General features: G+C 48.6%; 1 protein-coding gene across 2 annotated transcripts; it reads left to right on the top strand.

Moving 5' to 3' along the window:
* The first annotated feature begins 1,541 nt into the window (after positions 1 to 1,541).
* On the top strand, positions 1,542 to 13,410 carry ITFG2 (integrin alpha FG-GAP repeat containing 2). 2 transcript variants are annotated; one of them, XM_086465182.1, is made up of 14 exons: positions 1,542 to 1,661; position 1,746; positions 1,982 to 1,995; positions 3,443 to 3,538; positions 3,921 to 3,962; positions 4,801 to 4,978; positions 5,300 to 5,439; positions 5,882 to 6,030; positions 7,133 to 7,227; positions 9,729 to 9,782; positions 11,560 to 11,651; positions 12,184 to 12,301; positions 12,876 to 13,049; positions 13,202 to 13,410. In XM_086465182.1, the coding sequence occupies exons 1-14, from the start codon at positions 1,542 to 1,544 to the stop codon at positions 13,348 to 13,350; spliced, it is 1,422 nt and encodes a 473-aa protein (XP_086321308.1). In that variant the 3' UTR covers positions 13,351 to 13,410. The 2 variants fall into 2 exon arrangements, with proteins under 2 accessions (XP_086321308.1, XP_086321300.1); XM_086465174.1 differs by lacking the exons at position 1,746; positions 1,982 to 1,995 and having other exon boundaries at positions 1,542 to 1,637.
* The last annotated feature ends 1,739 nt before the right edge of the window (positions 13,411 to 15,149 follow it).

Genomic DNA, 15,149 nt, shown 5'->3' with positions numbered 1-15,149 from the left:
AGAATGTCTGTCAACCTAAGCTGCAAGAGGGGATTTCCAGACATAGAAGAACAGTAAGGGCAGCAGGAATGCCAAGCAAGTTATTCTCCAGTAAGGAAATACCTTGATTTATTGGGAATTATTACTGGAAATACAAGCCCCTGTGGCTGAAACTGTTGTTGCTGAGAAAGAAAGCATAGGGGCAAGTCCTAATGATAAATTTCTAATTCTTGAACAAGTTTTTAAGTCTCCCACAGGGATGACAGTTCTTCAAAATGTTTTTGAAAGCAAAAAGTGAGATTGTTTCTATAGAGCATCTAAAAAATTCCTAGAGTCAATGGTGGATATGTCAAGTGTGAGCAATCTTGAATGTTCCATTTTGCCTTCATTGCTATGTTAACAAACTATGAAATGTTTAAGAATGTAAATGTACTAAGGACACTAAACATGCCCTATTCAGGCAGCTGAAAGGAGGTTCCATGCTGTCTTCAAAAAATGGGTCTAGTTGCCAGCAGAAGATAGCATACTAGTGTTTGTAAGTGAAGTCATGCATGTGAACTTCAAATATAAACTGTTCGTTATGTCCTTATAAAAAAAAATGCTTAAAATAAACTACAATACTGACTTGGTAAAGCACATGCAGCTGTTTGCCTCAGCTTATAAATCCTTCATCCTGTGCAATATTCTTGTTGTAGCTGTACAGTATCTTTGAAGTAGCAGAAGTGTCTGTGTTCACTATTGCCTGTAGAAGGGGAAACAATTGATTTTCACCCAACCCACACCAGAACTGCTCCGTGCTGTCGGATGTATCTGATCAGGAGTTAAACAGCTGGTTTGCAGAAGGCCGTAGGGAGGTGGTTTCGCTGTTAGGAGGAGCTGGATCACGTAAAACGGCAGCCAGGCTCCCGGCCGTGGCCGCGGGCTGTCCTAGATGGTGCGGCCTGGCAGGCAGGCGCTCTGCCCGCTGCCACCGCTTGGCAAGCGGCGGCCGGGGCGCTGGGGGCCCTGCTTGCAGGGTAACAGGGTAAGGGGGCGGGCACTCGCTCTGCCGGAGGGACGCGCGGCACGCTGGGGCGGGCGGGGGGCAGAGCGGCCGCAGCCCCGGCTGCCCAGAATGCAAAGGCGAAAGGCGCGTTTCCAAACCCGGAGCGTGAGGCTCCGCGGGGCCGGGCTCCGCGACGCTTCCGCGCTGAGCGCCCGCTGGAAGCCGGGGGTGGGGGGGGACGGGGGACGGGGGGGGTGTCTCCTGGCCCAAGGAACGTTGGACACGCTGAGGGGGTCCCGGCAGGAGCGCGGCACTGCCCGCCAAGGCCCGCTGGGAGCCCCGCCCCCGCGGCCGCCCCTGCCGGGAGCCACCCACCGCCTCCGCCCCCATGGGATCCTCGCGCACGCGCTCTGCGCCGGCGCGCCCCGGCTGCGCTTGTACCTGCAGAGCCACCACCGTCGTCCCCGTCACCGTCCCCCCGTCCCCCCCCCCCCATCTCCCCAGCCTGGCGGCCGGCCCGGCGGCCAGCGGCGGGAGCTCCGCCCCTGCAGGTGGTGGCGGCGGCGGCGGCGGCGGGATGCGGTCCGTCAGCTACGTGCAGTGCGTGGCCCTCGACTTCAGCGGCAGCCTCTTTCCGCACGCCATCTGCCTGGGGGATGCCGACAACGATACGGTCTGGAGGCGGGGGGTGGCTGCCGTGGGCCTGCGCGGGGAGCGCGGAGCGGGGCGGTGGTGGGGCGGGCCCGGGGCTCGGGCGGGCCAGTGTCAACAGGCTGCGGAGGGTGGCGCTTCCCCAGGCAAAGCGCTCGCCGCAGTTTGGGATGGGGGGGGGGGGGGGGGTGTGAGGCGGAGCGAACCCAGCAGCAGGCCGCCGCGGTGCCGCAGGGCCTTGCCGCATGCGGCGCTCGGGAGCCGGGCTCGGTCGGCCTGGGGTCGGTAGGACTGGGGAGTTCCCGGCGGCGCCCCAGTGCTGCCTGCAGCTCCCGCCCAGCCACTCTCGGAGATGAGCAGCGGCAGGGCGAGGGGCAGCAGTTGCAGGTTGTAGCAAAGGAAGCTGAAATGGGGCGGGGAGGGAGCACCGAGAGGGTGGTGCGGTACCAGAGCAGGTGCCTGGAGGGGGGGGGTGTGTGGGTGGGTGGGCTCGGAGCCTGATGGGTGCTTGAGCAATGTCAGAGGCGCAGGAGTTGGATGAGATGATCCCCAGACGTCCCTTTTAAACCGAATGTTTCAGTGACTGGGCTGCAGCTAGTCAGTGCTTCCAGCATCGTTAGACGTGCTAGGCACCCTTGGCGTGGGTCCCAGATGATGTATAGCTAGTAGGGGACCTAACTTTTGGCCCCAAAGAGAGACACTCTCCTGTCACGGTGGTGGGGATATAGAGGTGTGGGGAAACACTCTGCTGGGGCACAGTGGCTCACAAACAGGGTAGAGCCCAGTTTTGATGTCTCTTGACTTCTATGATGAATGGATGTGCATCGGGAATGTTGCTGTCGGCCCCACAAATGTTTGTTTCTGATGGTCTGATTCATCTGTAGCTAGGAAGAGGTTAGCTTAACCAGATATATGTAAACTGTCTTTTCTTCTCAACAATGAAATTTTATTACAGCACTGTGACAGAATCACAGAATGTTAGGGGTTGGAAGGGACCTTAAAGATCATGTAGCCCAACCCCCCTGCCAGAGCAGGACTACCACTCATCCAGGCAGGTTTTGAATGTCTCCAAAGAAGGAGACTCTACAACCTCTCTGGGCAGCCCGTTCCAGTGCTCTGTCACCTGCTATCCTGAAAAGTTGTCATGGCTAGCAATGCAGTAGATGATAAATTTTCCCATGAAAAGTTGTGTTATGTACGGTAATGTGCAGGGAGTTAGGAAATGCACACAATTTAAATACAGAGGCATGATGCAGGAGATGGGATAGTAGGAGTAGGCTCATCAGCAGGGGTGGCCGATGATTTTTATCAATCTTCTTTAAAGAAATAATCACCGTTCTGAAAGACCTTTACAGCTTCATCAGTGAGATTGAACATCCAGGGTAAATCTATTGTAAGTGTTCTTGCAGCCTCTTTCTGGATGATTACATTTTCCTCGTTACCATCATCTTTCTCAGGTGATTCAAGAAGATCAAGCCAATCTAGATTGAAGGATGGACGATAGAGTGATGATGATGACTAGCAGAGCAGGATATTAAAACAGTCAGTGACACAACTCTGAAATAATGGCTAGAGAAGCAGTGGATAACGGGATGTTGCTCTAAGGAGCAACTCTCAGCTCTTTTATCTGTGAGAGTTAAATTAGGGCTTTTAATTTTTTCCCAGACCTTCTCTGTTGATTTGAGGCTGTCTCTTTAACTCTTGTTTAGCTTTGCTGCTTCTCCCCACAGAGTGATTTTTAGATATGAATTCTATAATTGTTGCTGGGTGGGAATACTGTTACCGTAATTGTGAATTTCTTCTTACTAACCTAGTCCTCTTGTACAGCTGAACGAGCTAGTTGTGGGAGACACCAATGGGAGACTCTATGTTTACAAGAACGATGACAGCAAACCCTGGGCTGTGCGATCTTGCCAAGGAATGGTAAGTTCCTGACAAAATTTGTAAGTGGCTGGACCTTTTGGTGTATGCGCAGCCAGCTGTCTTTGACCACCTAGGAATATGTGCCAGAGGAGAATGGCGGCCAGAACTAGTTCTGATGCCTTTCATGTAGCTTTTGTCCGCAGCTAGCCCCATTCTGTCCTGGCTTGACCCTGCTTCTGTGCACTTTGGATTTTGTCTGAGGGCTCTGGGCATTTGTGTGACATATGTGTTTCTGCCCCTGACTCTGCTCTCTTTGTCCTTGAAAAGGCTGTTTAGAGTTCAAGAGACTGTTTATGAGAGAGGAGGGGGTAGGGCAGAGGTTTATCCCGGAGGGCTGGTTTGAGTTGCCTTCTCTCACGTATGGCCTTCTTTTCTTTTGCAGCTCACGTGTGTTGGTGTGGGAGATGTATGCAATAAAGGAAAGGTGAGGGCAGCCAAATTCTTTCCAGCTGTGTCTGTAGGTCATGTGGGAGGTGCTTAGGAGATTAGGGTCATGTCATATCTTGAGTGTGGAGGAGGACAGGTTGCAGGTGCTTTCTCTCCAGGATCTGCTCTTGCTCAATAGAGTTTTAGCACTACTGTTTTAAAACTGTTCTTCTGTTTACATATAGCCTGTACCTTTTTGTGAGCCATATGCAGGTTTTAGAGAGCAAGGAAATCCATCTTGTCTTGAAAAAGCACTATTGATTTCTATGTCCCCCTGTGTTGGCGCCAGAAGCCTTTGGTGGTTTGAGGATTGCTCATTTTTCCTCAGTGGCTTTTGCCCTGCTCTGTGCTGGTCCTTGCTGTGGGCAGTGGCCCTTCTGCCACTTGGCTGCGTGCATTTAAGGTCATCTAAGCAGGACTGAGCCACAGAATAGTCTAGACTCCTAAGCAAATTCCACTGGGTCTAGTATGACTCCTTTTGCTGGATTGCTATTTCTGGGGCTTAAGCCAGGACCACTGAGACCAAAGTCCTAGTTTAGGCACCCTGCCTAAAATACTGTAGCTATGTGTGCTCCAGTGAGGAGAAAGCCACACATTGTTTGAGGCTTGTATGCACGCATCAGCTTGATGTCCTAGTCTGACAACGACGAATAAGAAATTTGGACCCTGCGGTACCTGAGTAGTTTGTATGCTGGCCAAAAGCCTTCTCCTGTTCCCTCTGTAGCAATCATTGGTCTTCATGAATCTACCCTCATATCTTCCCTTGCCCTGCTGTGGGATAGCTTCTGCACTTTCCAAAAGAGGAAAAATGTAAAGGTTTTTCTCCTCCCTCTTAGAATCTTGTGGTGGCAGTGAGTGCAGAAGGCTGGTTTCATCTTTTTGACCTGACTTCTCCAACTTCAAAACACCCAGATGCTTCAGGCCACCATGAGTTGGCAGCAGCAGAAGAGCAGAAGCCAGTGTTCAAGCAGCATATTCCTGCCAACACAAAGGTCATGCTGATCAATGACATTGGTGAGCTGGGAAGCTGGTGTGGGAGTGGAGGGTGAGGGAGTTTGTGGGTATGAGGTGGTGTGGGAGAGAGAGAGAAAGTGTATGGGACTCACAGAAAGAAATTACTGTCTTGCCGTAACAGGTGCTCTAACAAAAACAACCAAGTCATGGAGGAGAGATGCAAGAATTTGAGGAATTTTCCTGAAGTGCTAGTTCTCAATACAGGATTTGGATCATCAGGGATGCTACCTGATGGAAACCAGCACGGTGGTTTCTGAATGCAGGGCTCTTGGGGGTATGAAAGCCTGAGAGAGCCCATCTATTCTCTTGTATTCCCTGCAGATGGAGATGGGAAGTGTGAGTTGGTGGTGGGTTACACTGACAGGGTGGTACGTGCCTTCCGCTGGGAGGACATGTCGGACAGTTCAGACCATGTCTCTGGACAGCTGCTGCTGTTGAAGAAATGGCTGCTAGAAGGTCAGGTAAGAAAACGGGATGTTCAGAGCAGAACTTGTCACACAGTCTTCAAGAGGTGCCTCTCCCAAGGGAAGAAGCACAAACTCTGAGTCCTATGAACAAAGCAATCGTCATGTTGGTGGCTTGAAAGGAGATTTGCCCAGTGTTTGGCCTGTACATGTGGAGCAGCTGGTGGGTTGGTCTGGGAAACAGTCAGTTGCTATCACCCAGCTAGAGAGCATTAGTGGAAAATACTAGTGTTGTTCTTAAGCGGTTTTTGGTAGGGAAACATAGCCTTTTACTGTAACTTGGTCATTTTGCTTCTAGCTGAATTTGTTCAGCTCCTGCTCAGCTCCTATCGGAACATCTGCCATATTCGAATTTGCTTACAAGGAGCACAGTGAACCCTTCTGAGGTGTTTGAAGTTCTCAGTTCGACTCTATCCATGTTTTTTCTCTGCCAGTACAGGTGGACAGCCTCTCTGTGAACCCAGGCCCTGATGGCTCACCGGAGATGATGGTGTCTCAGCCAGGCTGCGGCTATGCCATTCTTCTGTGCACCTGGGACTCTGAGCAGCAGGCCACAACAGAGGGAAGAGACAACTCTGCCCCAAGCAGGTGAAGAGCATTGTTGCATAGGGTAGATGAGAAGATTCCGCTGTAGATGCCTGTCACAAGGGGGCGCCACCACACCACCTTTTTGGGGGACGGATGCTGTCGTTTGTCCTTGCTTCAGTGACTTGCTGTACTCTTGGGAGTTCATGACTTAAGTCCACCTGCACCAAAGCCTCCATGAACACTCTTCATGTTTCTATCATAAAGATGAATACTACTGCTTTCCTTTTATCCCACTCCTCCTGGGGTTGGGTGAGGAATGTGGCAAAACCAGCTCACTAAGGGGGGCAGTGCTGGGGGGCTAAGGCAGGGAAATGGGCGACCTAAATCTCCAGAGAAAGAGTAGGCAATCTGGTGACCTGTCTAATGGTGGGAAGAGTAGCAACTGAAAGGTTGGGCTGAGCCCAGTTAGTCTGAAGCCCAGGATGACACTTTGGGTTCATTCAGCTGTTTTTTCCAGGTGAGATAATTGGAGGTTTTCCTAATGAGATCCCTGGCAGCCAGTGCTGTAAATTGCAACCAGAGCAATCGGGATGAGCAGCGAGATTATTGTCCTTGGTGCTGGAGGGTCCCTTATGGGGAATTCAGGTGTTCTGTGAGACTTTAAGGCAGACCTGGAAAACTGCAGCAGGAGGGGAGGTAGGCAAGTCTCCTTGATGTCTTAGAGACCTTAGTGGAATGGTACCTTCCTAGCCAGAAGCCAGGCCCAGGCATGATCTCTGACCAACCTGTTCAACCGCAGGCAGACACTTCCTGAGTGAAAAGCAGCCAGGCTTACATAACACTAATGATAAAAATTGTCTTTTTTTCCTTGATTGGAATACATGTTTTACTGATTTTTTTTTTCCTCTTTTTTTGGACTTTTTCCAGTTTTCTGATGCATCAAATAATTCTGGTTTTGTTTTTTAAGCATTGGCAAGTTCCTTTCACACGTGGGGTGGCATGCACTCTTTTCCTTGGCCTTTAGCATCAAAGGGCTAACCTATACACAAACTCTATCAGGATTTATAGAGCTTTGGAGTACACTGCTCTTCAGATTGTTCTGGCATAGTCCCAGGCATGGTTCCCTAACCTTTCCCTGATGTCTGTCTCTCTTTTTCCCTAGTGAGGCCCCTATTCGAGATGTTATTCTACACCAAACATCTGGACGGATTCACAACAAGAATGTTTCCACTCATCTAATTGGTAGCATTGGCAGAGGTGAGAGATTAGGAGCTTGGGGCCTCCAACCCAACAGTTGACCCGATAGTTTTGGGGGTTTTTTTAATACGTCAGTCCAGCATGAAATGAGATTTCTTGGCATTGAAAAATAACAGTAGAAGGCAGCTGCAAAACCAGAGGGATCTCTGCTTCTGTTAGCCAGCTCCCAAATAAAGTCAGCTGGATATTCGCATTTGGCCTTTTTATAGTCTTTGTCCTTCACTAGGTAGCTCTTACTCTTCACTTACCACAACAGTTTCTTTGCAGCCTTCACTGCTCTGCATTTAGTCATCCTGAATGGCTGCCATGCCTTGTTCCTACAGATGTCCTTGATCTTTGATTTTATGTGGCTGCAGCTTATGCCCTCTTCTTACTCCCTTCATTTCCACAGCCTCATCTTTATTCTTGCTTTTGTGCTTTTCAGCATTTGATTCCTGATACCTGGCAGCTATATCCTGCTCTTCTTTCACCTATGCAGTCCCATCCCCTCCAGAGCTGCTTCCATATTTCACTGATATCGCTGTCCTCTGTCTCCTTCCAGTGTATTCTGTTCTGCTGTTGTATCTAAACTCTCAACAGCTGCTGGCTTCTCTCAGCCCTGACACCCTGCTGCTGTGTCCAGACTTTTCTTACACACTGCCACTTACTTGCCTTGGGTACCTGCTTTGTGCTTTCACTTGTGCCTGTTTTGGTACTTATGGAGAATAAGCAGCTTTGACTCCCCCTTGGAATGTGTGGGTATAATACAAGAAGGCAGAAAATTCCTGATGCAGATCACTTTCTCTTGTCTGTAGTTGGCTGGAATCCAGCTGCATTTACAGCTGCATTTATTCTGCCCAAGTATTACCCCCTGCTGTGCTGTCTGAGAACGATTTAGGCTGTCCAGTGGAGTTAAAGCTGAGGGAGAAGAGCAATCCACTGAAACCCCTCTTCTCCCCTTCCGCAGAGCACCATTCCTCCCCATGTCCTCAGCTTGTAATGTTTCCAGCATCTCAGATGCTGCTATGAGCAACATGGTCCACAGAGCATGAAATCAATTACTTCACTGCATCCAAAGCCTTGCATCTAATGAGAGGTGTCTGTGAAAAATGAAGGCAAACAGAGTAAGGGATGAAGAGAAGGATGTGAAAAGCCCACTGATGCTGGGCCATCAGTAATGAGACAGAGTGCCCTGCTGACCATGTGAGGGGGGTACAGCAGACCTTTTGAATCAGAGCATGTCTGGATGAGCATCAGCTAGGGGCGATAGAGTACTCGACCAGCTGACTGTTTGCTTTAAGCTGATCTGCAGAAATAGGGTAGTCTGTGTCCTGGGAAAGTGTACGGTGTTGTAGCTTCGAGTTGCCTATGGGCAGTAGAGGTAGGCTTGCAGTGTTACATCATTCTGGGGAACTGTCTGTTTGCTTTCAGCTCTGCTGGCTTGTCCCTGACTGCCAGATTTACTGTGTTCCTGCAGACCTCAGGGAGCCAGTGTGCCTCCTACATTGTCACTGAAAGGATTAAATGCAGCTGTAGTTGAATACAGCTCCAGTCCTTCCCTGCCAAGCACGATACCGCTTTCAAAACCTCACCTGACTGGTAGCTAGGTAGAAAGTGTACTGAAGGGTTGAAGCAGCCTCCTGGTCTGGGGAGACTCCTCTTCAGATTTAACTAGTCACATTTGTCAGTGCTGTCCTGCACACAACTGATATACAGGCTTTGGAGAGGATACTGCTTGCAGGAAGTTCACAGCTGTATACGTGTAGCCCAGGAAAGTCAGGGATCAGTGTGTAGATGAGCATGAAGGCACATGACTAATGTGCTTATAAAGCAGGGGCTCTCTAGCATCTGACCAGTGTTTGCTGGGAGAGGATCATAGCTTCTGTGCAGTTTTGCTGTAGTGAAAACAATAAGAGTTTGTAGCATGATCTCCACAGACTCATTCAGGAGTTGTCACGGAGGTGCTTTTGTGCTAATGTGACTGAGGCTTTGTCCTTCTGGTGAGACCTCTTTTTTTTTTTTTTTTTTTTTTTTTTTAAACCCTGCACCTTCCCAGAACAGCCAAAGGCCGTGTTCCTGTCCTTGAAAGAAACAATGAGGTTACAATTGTAATACTCTTGTTGGGCTTCAGCTGTTCTTCACTTTGCCACTTGTGCTTGTGAATTTCTGGAACCTGAAGAGTACGTGATGCAGTCCACTAAAACTGGAACTGCCATGGGCCTGCAAGTGCATATGTGGTACAGACATACTCCCAGGAGCAGCCAGCAGAGCCAGACGTGCCTGTGTCAATGCAAACCAAAGGTCTTGGGTTTTGATATGCCAGTACCCTACAAATAAAAGCCAGCATGAAGTACAGTTGGTTGCAAGAATCTGCAGATATCTGCTAAACAAGGTGTCAAGGCTGGGCAAAAAAGGAGGCAGGATGGATCAACTTGTTTTGTAACAACTTTTTTTTCAGGAGAGGGACGGGCCAATGCTTATAAAACAGCATTAACTCCTGTAATTCTATTCTGCACTTTCAGGCTGCTCCGGTGAGGATAGTCGCTCAGGTCTCTTTGCCCTCTGTACTCTGGATGGTAAGTCCTACCACTGTCCCGGAAGAAAGGCCTGTGGGGTGGGCAAAGGCCTATCACTAATTCAAAGCAGGGAAACAGGGACTCAGTGCTTTTGGCTTTGAAAGAAGGGGGACCTGGGCTTCCGAAGCGTTTCCTGGGTCAGGCAAGAAAATTTGACTCAAAGGCTCCTCCTGCTGACATATTTTATAGGAAGGTGTGAAAGCTAAGACAGGAGCTCAAGTAAGAGTTGTCACTGTCAGCAAGTCCCCGATAAACTAGGTGTGTAGTAACATGCCTATATCTGAGGATATGATGAGACATATTAAAGCTGAGACTGTCTTTCTGTACCTTAGTGAATTGGATCTGATATTGCACAGGCTTGCCTTCTCCAGAAACCTGTTGTGTTTTCTATCTGTTACTAACATCTGCCTCTCTCTCTCCCCCGGTACAGTCTATTCATCTGTAGATTTCAAAGCATTTTACAAACATTAATTACTTGTATGGTCCTATGGCCTATGGGGGTAGAGGTATTGAAGCCACGCTGCAGCTAACAGCCAGGAAAATGAAGAGGCCAAGTCATTGGCCCAAAGGCACACTGAAAGCTTGAGATGGAGAGTGAGACTAGAACTTTAATTTGCTGACTTCTAAGTCACCTGCTCACCCAGTGGTCAAACAGCTGTTTGAGATGCCAGTTCGACAGTGCCATTCATGTAGACAGGAGCCTCTAAACCACAGCAGAGATCTGTCCTTGTACTTTAAGGGACTTGGAGTGTTTCCAAAAGCAGTAAAGAAAATGGATGCTGGAACTTGAGTACTGGTAGAGAGCAGCTGGCCTCACACAGGCCTGGAGCCAAGTTCTTCTGCTGTGCCCCTAACTGAGAAGTGATAGGACAGGTTGCAATAGGACTGAATCTTATGAGCTGAATGCAGGGTTTCTGTCCAAAAACCAATGGTGTGGAGACAAGATGTTGTGCTTCTCTCTTCCCAGATAAGCAGCCTGGCCTGTATGGGCCAAATGTCCACCTGCCCAATGATGTCCTCCTAGAGAATTTCTGATTATTCTTTGGGCCTGAACTCAAGCTTCTGCATCTGGCAGGGCTTCCTGCCTCACTATGGTTCACTCATGAATCTTACTGAGGCTGGAGGGCACTGTGAGGATGGATTGTTTATGTTCCACTCTTTCATGGCCGTGCCCAGCCCCCATCCTTCCCCAGTACTATCACAGTATCACAGAATCATAGAACAGTTTCGGTTGGAAGAGACCTTCAGGATCGAGTCCAGCCTTTGTCCTAGCTCTGTCAACACCACTAAACCATGGATGACAGAAAAATGGTATGTGAGGTGAGTGTCCAGTATGGTTTTAGCAGCCATGAGGCCATGCCCATGCTATTAGCCAGCCAGCTCTCAGCTCATACCTGTCAACATGCTGTCCTGAGATCCCATGATCTGTGGGACATGGTGAGAAGCTTCTAGTTTACTCAGTCTCATGTGAGATCTGTTGATGTACTGTACTTCGGGAGCCTGTTTTGGGTAGTTTTCTTCTTGTCTTAGAGCACAATCCAATTAGCAGGGCTGCTGCAGTTTTTCCTGTCTGTTTCCAGTTACTGATGACAAGATAATTGGACTGCTGTCCTCAGAACTGAAACTGTGTTATCTGTTATCAGCCACCGCTTGTACCATGGGCTCTGCCTGCAGTCCCTAAGTGGTGAAGGAGTGTGCAGGGCCCAGTGTTAGCAAACATCTTGCTCCCTTTTAATATTTTCAAGATAATTTTTTTTTTTTTTTTCCTCCCCTTCAGGGACGTTGAAACTCATGGAGGGAGCAGACAAGCTGCTTTGGTCTGTGCAGGTTGATCACCAGCTCTTTGCTTTGGAAAAGCTGGATGTTACTGTGAGTGTCTGTGAATAGGGCTGGGAGGGATGAAGACAAAAACTCAGGATGGCTTTGTGTATATGAATTTAGAAAGGGCAGAGGGAGTATAACTCGGCTGGAAAAGGCTGGGATCATCTCAGGATGACACACAGAGTGCTCTGACTGTGCCAATGCATTCTGTGCTCATTGTCTACCTGCAAGAGGTTGGGCTGTGTCCGGCTTGGACCTAGTGGGCCCAGCATCCTGCTATGAACTTTTTTCATCTCCCAGCTGCTCTTATATTTTATTGGAAAGTTGAATGGTTTTGCACACTGTTAATACCCTGATTGTCTACAAGGTCTTATCATACTTAAGGATTACCATAGAAAAGAGAGAGATGGTCTCCAAGTACATTAAAACTGGAAAAGCATGAAATGTCTGGACAAGACGTCCAAAAGTGACATCTTGTTCAGCCATTAGAGTTCTGTCTCTGAAAAAGCAAGAAAGATTTTTGATTGCTTTTGGGAATAGTTGATGTCCATGCTAATATGCGATCTTATGGTTCCTGCAGGGCAATGGGCATGAGGAGGTGATTGCCTGTGCATGGGATGGTCAGACGTACATCATTGACCACAATCGGACTGTTGCCAGATTTCAAGCAGATGAGAATGTCAGTGCATTCTGTGCAGGTGGGGAGCCTGACTGCAAAGCTACTACTCCCTGCTGAGAGACCTGGAATCCTTTGTCCATCTACATTGGGGAATAATTTCCCTGTGTGTATACTGCAGAAGGCCCAGCTAGTCTTTCCTCTGATGGCATCTGGGAAAAGTAGGGGAGAGAGGAGGTGATGCTGAGGTTTGTCTGTGACAGTTTGGGGGTTTTTTCCCTGGTCTTTTTGGGAGTCCCTTTTGGTCTCTTGTCTTTCCCACTGCTTTTTTCATTTGCAGACTTCTAAGCTGTTCCCAAGTGGAGATAAGGAACACCATGGAACCAGCCTGAGCCTAGGCTTTGCTCAATCCCCTCTCTTCAGACCTGCAAGCAGCAGCTTGCAAGTCCCCAAGCTCCGTACATTAATAACAGTTTATAGACACTTTATTGGATTGTCTCAAAGTGCCTTCATATACCCAAGTCTGTTTGTGCTGCTCACCCCAGGTGCTCGCTGCTTTCTGCTAACAGCTTTGGTACCTCATCATGAGAAGTTACCTATTTGCTTTCTCTGTCCTTCTGGAACTGGTCAGTTCTCCACACTTCTGCTTTCTGTAGGTCTCTATGCATGCAAAGGAGGAAGCAACAGCCCCTGCCTGGTTTATGTCAGCTTCAATCAGAAAATCTACATTTACTGGGATGTGCAGCTGGAGAGAATGGAGAGTACCAACCTGTTGAAAATCCTGGATTGTGACCCAGAGTTTGGAGACCTCCTGCAGCAGCTGGGTGTAGGTGAGTGCAGAAAGTGTGAAGCATGTACAGGAAAAAAAGAGGAAGGGGTGCTGGCAGGTGATGTGCTGGGAACTAGAGTTCCAGTACTTGAGGAAAAGGGGCTTTCATACTGCCTGTTGAGAATCCCTAACAACTGTCTGTCTCTTCCGTAGAAAGAGGTGACGTTTCTGCTGTCAAAGATCTGATTCACAAAACCCTGTATTTTCCTGAGAAGCAGCAGCAGAGCAGCCCCTCACAGTGTCAGGACCCTGCTGGAACAGACTCCTCTGCCCACTATGCTGTCATCCAGGATCCCTTATAAGAAGTCACGTGGAGGTTGACATCTTTAATACCAGCACAAACTCTTCTCCGACTGAAATCGGGCAGCTAATGAAGATGAGACTGTTTTTCCCATCTCTGTCAAAGCTTCCAGACAGCAAAGGGTGTACAAGCCAGGTTCTGTGGAGGGATGTGCTGGCTGTAGGCTTGAGTGAAGGTGGTGGGTTGATTTGCTTTTAGCTGAGGAAATTACCAGAAAAGCAAGGGTCCAGGGTCCTGCTTGTTGGCCTTCCATTGCCAGTTTCTATGTTCTTTGCTAACTAAAGCGCTTTATGACTGTGAAGGAGCACTGGGGATGTAGACGGAGAGAATAGCTGAGCTCAGTCTGTTTTGGCCTATTCTTAGAACTGCTCTAGTGATTGCTTCTAAGTTCTTAGTAGGGTCACAGTGCAGGAACTGCAGATGGAGGAACTGAGTCAGGGAGCACGCAAGGGCCGCCTTTCCCATTTATAAGTGTATTTTTAAAGTAGACCCAGGCATTGTTTGCCTTTGCTCTGTTGTTGCTCTTCTGCCAAGCAGTTTCTCACAAACCGCTTCCTGTTTTGAGGAGCTGGAGAGATGTGTGAGAACCACAGCTTGCACCAATAAGGTGTTGAGAGGTAGCAGCTCCAGTGAACCCCAGCTGTACTTGGGAGGCATTGTTTGTCTCCATCTTCTTGGGCAGAGTGATCCCAGAAGTGGCTGTGACTTAGCAAAGCATCTGTGAACTGGGCAATAAGAGGAATCTGTCTTAACCATGGATCTCTGGTACTGTGAGAGCTTGGCCATTCCCTAATAAGCAGTGGAAAAGCCATACTTCCCTCTTCTTGTGGAGAGTTCCATGCTATTTTGAGTCCTGCACCACTGAAAGAGGTAGACTGGAGGTGACATTCCACTTGCTGGTACACAGAGTCTGGAAAAGGCCATTGCTCATCCAGGCTGCTCATATGCAAAGGCCCAGACAGGAACCTTTCCACATGCTGCTGGTGTTCTGCTTTTCCCTATCTCAACTTACCCCTTGCCTAGCTCAGCTTATTAGGATAGGAGCAGCAGGCTCACCTGCTGGTTTGCATCTGTTACCTCACTTGTGTGATGTTTTATTGGACATGCATAATGGATGGAGCTGTCCCTTCACCTTATGGCAGCCTGAGTCAGAGCAAATAGAATTCAGTGATCTCTCTTTAGCAAATGGTAACATTTAAAGATACCGCAGGCTGTTGGAAACCTGCTGTGCTATATACTCTGCAAAACATCCAAGGGCAGCCCTAGCTGGGAGAAAGAACTCTGTATAGAGGAAGAGAGTGTCTTGCCCTTGGGTCAAAAGGACTGTTGTTGAAGTAGCCCTGTGTGGTAGAAGGGCAAGATCTTTACGTAAACCCTGGATTTTCTTTGCAATTTCCATCTGTAGATTTATATAAGCGTTACAGAGGACAGCTTCTGTCCTCTGCTTTTGAAAGTTGAAGCAGTGAAATGGTATGACCTACTCTGTACCAGCTAGCAATCTTCTTGCTTCTTTGACCACTCTGTCTTCTGACTCTGTAACTACAGTGGAAGGTTCTTTCCATTTTAATGACCTCACTGAGAAGCATTTTTAAATGTGCCCCTGTGATATTAAGTGCTAGTGCACAACTGGACCCTTCAGGCAGGAGCTTTGAAGTCATAATAGTGCTTTAGTAACAGTGGTGTTCAGAGCAGCAGAGCTTGAGTTTGTCAGCTATGGAGAGCTGATAGTGTAGGGACCATCTAGTGATGGGTTGAAGCAAGAAGTTGTCTTGAAGCTTCTCAGTTCTTGACTGTAACCTC

The sequence above is a fragment of the Leptosomus discolor genome, chromosome 1 (genome assembly GCF_034619465.1).
Source record: "Leptosomus discolor isolate bLepDis1 chromosome 1, bLepDis1.hap2, whole genome shotgun sequence".
Classification (NCBI taxonomy): domain Eukaryota; kingdom Metazoa; phylum Chordata; class Aves; order Leptosomiformes; family Leptosomidae; genus Leptosomus; species Leptosomus discolor.
This window is presented reverse-complemented; position numbering and strand designations above follow the sequence as displayed.

What these genes read in the sequence shown, in the direction of transcription:
- ITFG2 (XM_086465182.1), top strand. Translation starts at nt 1,542, where the DNA reads ATGCGGTCCGTCAGCTACGTGCAGTGCGTGGCCCTCGACTTCAGCGGC. An exon ending in ATGTATGCAATAAAGGAAAG is followed by an intron (nt 3,963 to 4,800) that starts GTGAGGGCAGCC and finishes CCTCCCTCTTAG; the next exon opens with AATCTTGTGGTGGCAGTGAG. An exon ending in TGTCAGTGCATTCTGTGCAG is followed by an intron (nt 12,302 to 12,875) that starts GTGGGGAGCCTG and finishes TGCTTTCTGTAG; the next exon opens with GTCTCTATGCATGCAAAGGA.